The sequence below is a fragment of the Lygodium microphyllum genome, chromosome 25 (genome assembly GCF_053477565.2).
Source record: "Lygodium microphyllum isolate KBCC chromosome 25, Lygodium_microphyllum_v1.1.10, whole genome shotgun sequence".
NCBI classification, from domain to species: domain Eukaryota; kingdom Viridiplantae; phylum Streptophyta; class Polypodiopsida; order Schizaeales; family Lygodiaceae; genus Lygodium; species Lygodium microphyllum.
Window position 1 is genome coordinate 100,112,447 of NC_141159.1, and position 7,847 is coordinate 100,120,293.

General features: G+C 42.9%; 1 protein-coding gene across 1 annotated transcript; it reads left to right on the forward strand.

Annotated features, from left to right (window-relative positions):
* The first annotated feature begins 462 nt into the window (after positions 1-462).
* Positions 463-1,944, forward strand: LOC148014555 (transmembrane protein, putative (DUF1118)). Its single transcript, XM_087667007.1, has 2 exons — positions 463-745; positions 1,231-1,944. The coding sequence occupies exons 1-2, from the start codon at positions 578-580 to the stop codon at positions 1,669-1,671; spliced, it is 609 nt and encodes a 202-aa protein (XP_087523133.1). The 5' UTR covers positions 463-577; the 3' UTR covers positions 1,672-1,944.
* Positions 1,945-7,847: the final 5,903 nt, after the last annotated feature.

A 7,847-nucleotide genomic window follows, 5' to 3' on the forward strand; every position in this document is an offset into this window, starting at 1 on the left:
AGTGGGCAGGGGAGACTCCCTGTCCAAAAGTGGGCGGGGAGTTCACCTGTTTAGCAGGTAAACAACAGGTCATGTCCTCTCCAGTGTGTAAAGGACTGCGGACGCTAACCTTTAAAGAAGTGTTTTGATTGGTCAAAGCTTACAAAGTGGGCGTCCCTTTTTTGGTGTGTAACCAACCTAAGTATAGCTAAAGCTTTTTAGCTTAGGTATGAAATGCTGCCCCCCAATTTAGTGGACTTGTGTAAATACAAAACAAAGGTTGTATCGGTGACGAGAAGGAAAACGAATAGAGTTGCCCATAAAAACAAGGCTTTTTCAGAAGAAAAGGAGAGTGGCATAGCGTCCTCAAGATGTCCGCCATCCACGAGAGAGGTTGTGGCCAGTATCACACCAACGATGGAAAGGCGGTCCCCCCTACCGAATCGCGCACCTTATCTCCTCCTTTGTCTTTGCGTCATCAGAGTCTCACTCGCCTACTCCGCCTACACATACACCGAAGAGAGAGAGATAAGAGGCATTGATATCGCCTTAGCTCAGATCCGCTCTTGTGTCTCTCTCTGGGTCGTCTGCGGCTCAGATGGCCTGCAGTAGCTTGCAAGCTGCCGCCTCTCCTTCCTCGCTCTCCTCCTCGGAAAGCTGCTCTATCAAGGGGCTGTCCCTTGCGCCTGCTCTGAAGGCCCGCACACCGGCTGCTTCATCCCATCATGAAGGGCTCAAGGTTGTGGCCATGGCGCCCAAGAAGAAGGTAAGGCTTCTCTACGCTTTTCAAATTTCAATTAGTCACCTATTCGGCCGAACATGGGATGCAATGTGATAAAGTTCACAGTTTTAACCTTGCATAAGAATGCGGGATTACAAAGAGGAGACGATGGAAACAAAGGGGCGAGCAGAGATGAGATGTTAGCAAGGGAGAATTCTTTCTCACTTTGTTTGGGTTGGTCTCGGTAGTGATCACGTTCAGCTTGGGTTAGTGCCGAGACGCAAGCAGATATGAAGGAAGCTCATGGTGTTGACAGTGCATACAATAAACTGTAGTCATTTTACATTGTGGGAAAGCCTGTATTTTCCATGTAGATTACACATGAAAAGCTTCTAGAGCTCCTTGTGGATCTTATGAGCAGGCACTGCCCGTAATTAGGGGGCTTTACAATAACAAGATTACAATGACAAGAGGATGAAAAGGAAAGGGGGGGTTATATGCTTTCTCACTCGGTTTTGCCGTACTGATAGGTGAATGCCTATGATGACAACTGGAGCAAGCAGTGGTTTGGGGCAGGCATTTTTCTAGAGAACACAGAGACAGCTCCAGTGAACATCGTACAGAAGCTGGAGAAGAAGAAACTGCTGAGCCAAGTGGAGAAGGCAGGCCTCCTCTCCAAGGCTGAGAGTGCAGGGCTCACTCTCTCCTCCATTGAGAAGATGGGCCTGCTGTCCAAGGCAGAGGATCTGGGCCTGCTGAGCCTGGCAGAGAATTTTGCCACTTCCTCACCAGCAGCCCTGGCATCCCTCTCTCTGCCCCTCCTCGTGGCTGCCATCTTGACTCTGGTCCTCATCCCTGATGATAGCACTGCCCTCGTCGTAGCCCAAACTGCCTTGGCTGGCTTGTTTGCCCTAACTGCAGGTGGCCTCTTCGTCGGATCAATCGTCCTGAGCGGTCTTCAAGAAGATTGATGGACTTCCATTCTGAATCTTCATCGTGTGTATGTATCTTTAACAGAAAATTTGGCATTCTATTGTGCATTATATAAATTGCCTCTAACCTCATCACTCCTACCCTTGCACACGCATTGCACCATTTGTTCTCACTTCTGTTATTTATATCTGCCCCAAGCCAGCAAGCACACAATATCTTGTGTGAAGTCATGCAAGCAAGCATACAATATCATACACAACTAAAATTTATGATCTTTTTGTTAGCATTGCTTGTCACAGCATATGCTATTACATGGTAAGGTGACAAGGTGATTCTTCTTTGAAAAATTATCCCCAGTTAACTCATTTTTAGGAAATAATGCTAGTAGCAAAAGGGGAATGCTCCTGTATGATGATGTGAATGTCAAGGCTGGAGCAGTTTTCCCTCGCTTGATCTTTGCTTTACAGACTACTTTCCTACCTCCCAGTTTAGTAGAGATAAACTACTCGGTCAATGTACATTGGTTTTGTGCATCTCAAAGGAAAAAACATTAAGTCCACCACTATACAATTTCTCCTATAACAATGACTTTCAGTGAGCAGTGTTCTGAATCAGAATTACTACATGTACGTTTGAAGTGGCATATTGTTTGCACATCTAAGTATTCTTGCAGTTGCTGGAGAAAATGATGAGACCAAGCCATTGTGGTTTGAATGTTGTAACAGCGTGAGCAAAGAGATAATTGTAAAGAACTTGCTTGATATGAAGTGATAAAGTGGAAACGACTCTGTGCAGGCATATTATTAACCGGAGAGGGAATGTTCATCTAGTTTGTAATACGTGCTTCTATTTTTAAAGGACCTAATTCGAAAATGAAATTTCTACGAGTTCTGATAATGTCAATGGACTAAGGATAACAAGGCGACAAGTGCGTCGTGAGCTAGAGCATGCATTCCCCTTGCAAAGATTTTTCTTCTTTTGACTTGCTATTGACGTCAGATCCCAATTTGATATAGAAAGCCAACTGATCACTACAGAAAAGTAGTTAAGGTAACATGAATTACATGATGATTGCCAATCCCCCCCTGATTACATGAAAGAATTGCATCATCTCACTAGCTAGATAAAAATTGTTGGAAGTATTGTTGCTGAAGTATTGGTAGAGTGTTTTGACTTATCATTGCTTGTGCTAACTATACACAACAGACTGCATACTCGCTGTTTACAGCAACAATTCCCCTTAGATTGGTCAAATCACTTATTGCTGGTAAGGACTAAACACTTAACCAAATATCCCTAATGCTTGATGGTGCAGGCCATAAACAAAGAGAAAAGCCCCAGGATGTGAAACCGTTGTTGGTTTTGCATTGTACAATGCTGGTGGTGATTAAATACAGTCATTGAATGCTCTATCAGTATGCAGATCCTCGATAAAAAGACATAGCACTGGATGTTAAACCTTGCTGCTACTCCCACCTTTGATATCTTAACTACGGTACCTGCTATGTGTGTACATTAGGGTCAGGAGTGAGCAAGCATGAGCCTGTATTCTGATAAAGCAAGAGTGTTACCCCAAGCTTCAGTCATCCTAGTATCTGATCTACACGCTAAGCATGCTATCTTCGATTTCAGCAATGTTCCTTCTGCAGTTGGGAATGAGGAGTTAATAGGGTTTTAAGAAATGTGACGGCGAGTTGGCATGAGCAGCCCTCTTGCTTGATAAAGATGCTAACTCACTGCCGCTAGATGTGTATTTTACTTCCTGTTGCATACACCTGCATGCTGCTGAAACCATGTGTATGTAGGCTTGAGGACTGCCGCTCACTAGCCGCAAAAACAGCCTGCGACATGCTCCTCAGCACTCAACCTATTGTTGCCCTGATCATGACCTCCAGCAACCTGAAGCACATCTCTTTGTTTCAATGACTGTATTGCCTTTGCTGCTGTAGGGTCCTTTGATTGCCTCTTTTCTTGGTGGGTGTGCTTCTCAATTGAATAAGATTCTCAGCCTGAGATTTACTGTTGTGCAAAATTGTATGTACTTCCCCTAGCGATGATCTGACTTCAGCATGGATAGTAACTATTTTGCCTACTTGATAAGTGCATAGGACGGAAGCCTTTCGTTGGTTAAGAGAGAGTTTTTGCCAGGTTTGCCGTGGAATGCAGTAGCTCCTTCTGCAAACCCTACTAGCTGCCCTAAAGAAAAATGCTGCCAATTGCGTTGAATAAGAATCTTAGTAAGAATTCCGAAACAGTACTATTTTGTTTGAAACAGGGATATAGGCCGATCTCTCCTGCAGAACCTATTAAGTAATCAAGCTCTTGATGGTCCTCACTGGCAATGCTCTAGAATCATGTAGTACGCAGTGAAAGACGGAAGAGCAGTGGATAATGGATGGATGGGATTGGATTGGACGGACGAACACGAATTGGTGCGTCAAGTGTCTCTCTCTTAGATGGCGATAAAAGCTCGATTTCTTGGCAAGAGACAAGTGGAGCAGGCAAGGGCACAGAGCTGAGCAGCCCATAGGAGGCGTCGGAACGAGGAGAGCAGGAAAATCATCAACACACACACACACACAGATGTGCACGCGCGCACACACACAGTCTCTCGTTACAGGTGCAGCCATGTGACGTTTTGTAACGGTCTTTTTTGTTATTTTAGTTAAAGACGTCTCTGAGGGTGAGATTTTGTTGATGTTGCTGTGGGCAGCGATAGTGATTGTGGTGGTACAGAAATGTGGTGGCATTGGTGGAAACCATGTGCGGTGGTGGTGGTTCAGCGATGATGGTGGCAGACTAGGCAGTGGCGGAGGCAGAAATCTTATGTGCAAGGTGGCGGAAATGGCATTGGTGGAGCGTTGGAGGACAGTGGTGCCTTGAGGGCGGGTATAGAAGGTCCAGTCGGTGGGAATGGCAGTTGCACAGCAGCAACTAGTGTGTGTTGACGGGCAGCGGATTGGGTGGTTGGAGGTCAAGGCGGGTTAGTTTGCGAAGAGGGGGAGGGGGGAAATGGCCGCCTTTCTCCCCCTTTTTCTTTTCTTCTCCTTCTCTTCCTTTACTTCTTCTCCTCTTTCTTTTCCTTTTATTTACAGGTGCATCTATGTGACGTTTGGTAATTATCTTTTTTGTTATTTTTTGGATTAAAAAATAAGTGTACACCTAAAATTGAGGAAAAGCTTTTTATTAAAAACTTAAATGTTTGAAAACTTTTAGGCTTTAAGGTTTTAAACTACATAAGCTTAAAAAGTTTAAAGGAAAGCTTTGAACATTGGGAAGTCTTAAGCCTATATAAAAGGGGGAGAGTTAAGTAGTATGGGCCATTCTCTTCATTACGAAATTCGTCTCTTATTTGAGGAGAGAGGAAAATCATACACAAGTGTGTGGAGAAGCGCACGTTAGTTCCTCGGTCGCATTTGCAAGACAAAATGTTAGATTTAAATCTTTGCCATTTGTTTTTTAAAAGATTAATTTAAATAATTTTGTCCTTTGTCTTTTTAGTTTATAATTCAAATCTTCATCATTCGTTCTTTTTAGCATTAGTTTAAACAATTTTGTCCTTCATATTTTTAGTTTATTATAATTAGTCAACATCATTAGTTAGCCTTCGTCTGTCATTAGAATAGTTAGTTTTGTCAATATTAATTTACTATAATTAGTCAATATGATTACTTTATTATAATTAGTCAATATGATTATTATTTAGTCTTCATTAATAATTTTAATAGTTTTAGTTTAATTAGTAAATTAGATACGCTTTTGTGATATCAATAGTATTTGTAATAGTTAGTATGTAATTAATAGTTGCGGTATTAGTAGATACTGAAATGCGAAAGCGTATAGCGAAAACAAAAGCGTAACGAAGACAAAAGTCATGACAAAGAAGCAAGGGAGATTGTTGTATGCCAAGGGACCAAGGTGGAAGACCTATCAAGCTGGCGAAGTGAGATTGCACCCAACATGCGGAATCAAAAGGAAAAGCATTTCGAGTTGTTCAATTATGCTAGCAACCCTAGAAATGGAGGAAAAGAGATAGAATCTTCATATGTGGTTGTGCTAGAGAAGGGTATTTGGGTCGAGTAGAGACCAATCAAAGGGATGTAGTGACATGCCAACCACATCCCGCCAAATAGCAGACAACAAGGACTTTCCATGCCAAAGGGCATGAAAGAAAATGATGGCCAGGTAGAAAAAACAAGCACTATTCGGGATGTGGCGTTTTGCAAGTGCCACAATGAGAGGCAACCCATCGACCACGATATGTATGTCAAAAGAAGACTTTACTATTGTACAGTGTCTTATTGAACCATCTGGGCATCATAGTCATTTTCCAACAATGTCGCAATTTTTGCATGCCCAAAGAGTATGGGCCTAGTAGGGACCATCAACCGATGGTGGTTCTTAATAGTAAAATTGTATACATTATTAGCCAAAGCCTTTATTAGCTGGAGTTGACCTACAAGGTCACAAGGTCGATTAGAAAGTAGGGAAGGGAAGGGTTCTCTAGGCTACAATGACATCAAAAGTAGTCTCCCATGTCCCTGTAACCTTGAGTGATGCGAAAAAGCCTCCTAATGGCGCAGAAAGGCATCAACCCTCAACAAGTCACTAGTGTGGCATCAGAAATCGAAGACAGAGCCCAGTCATACCATTTGATTAAATATAGGGCGAGCCTTTTGCTTCCCATCCTAGAAAATAAGCTTGGACACTGCTAGCAATTCCATTTGAAAAGATTAGTGGCCAAAATGATCCGTTGCAGGGTGCCACTTGACTTTTTGATAGACCAACTTCCATGAGCAGACAAGCTTAGCGAGCAGGCAAGAAGAGGATGAGGAAAAGGGGGAATCAACATTAAGAACCTACCACCAAGAATCACAAATGGTCGTGTTACCATGAACCACACCTTGCTCTTCCAAGAGGAATCAAGTGACAAAGACCCAAGGGTGTCGATCAATGCACATGGCATGAAGGAGAGACCAATAAAGAGCAACCATGTGAGTGTGCACATCCTAAATAGCCCCATCACCTATACTTTTAGGGTTGCAAGCATGCCTCCAAGAGATCCATGAGATCCCTACATGTAAAGTGTCATTTTTCCATATCATAAAGTGAATGGGCTCAATAAGAACCCTTAAGCTAGAGGCAGGGTCCAAGGCAAAAGCGGCCAAAAATATATGAGCGTAAGCAACGTAATGGACTATGCCATTTTAAGGCAAACATGGAAGGTTAGGCCTAGGATTTCTAGTACAGAAAATTTGCATCCAATTTTAGAGAAATCCATTGCAACAACTGCTTGGGTTGAACATTAATGCCGAGGGGGTAACCCAAATGCCGCATGACATTCCTAGAGGGAATCACCATCCCTTGCCATTGCAAAGATTGTAGATCCGGTTTAGTATAACTAATGAGGGAGGATTGGGTTGCATTAATACAAAAACTAGAGGCATGGCCAAAAATTTTCCATACATCCAATGTCTTGTGTAGGTTCTTTCGTTCTACTTTGAGAATCATCAATACATCATTTGCTAGTGATTGGCACACAAAATGTTTGCCAAAGGAAAGAGAGAGACCAGCCAACTGTCCCACAGTTACCAAGTGAGAAAGCATCAAAAGGACTGGATGGGTTGCTAGGGCAAAGGACAAGGGGCTCAAATGGCATCCCTGTTTGACGATCACACTAGAGTAAATGTCCTAGTAACACCACCATTTAACATGATCTGTGAAGAGGCATCTATGTTGACTGTGTGTATCAAGTAGGACATACGTGGATTGAAACCCATAATCTGCATGAGTTCTACCATAAAAGACCAATCCAAATAATCAAAAGCCTTTTTAGGATCCAATTGAATTAATATGACCTCCTACTTGGAGTGCTTTGCATAGTCAATGGCCGATTGAACATTGAATACATTGTGTAAGATATTCAAGCCCTTGATAAATCCATATTGATAAGGGTGCACAAGGTTAGGGAGGTGCTTGTGGAGAAGATTAGCCACGACTTTAGTGAAAATTTTGTACGGAGATCCCATCAAAGAAATTGGCCGCCAATGTTTCAACATAGAGGGTGATGGCACTTTCAAAATCAACTTAATGATCCCCCCCCCCCCCCCCCCCTTCCATGAGGTAGGCATGATTCCAATCTCCTAGATCTATTGGCACATGGATGCCAAAGGTTTGGCAAGCATTATGCATATCTGGCGACACTTGGTCCATG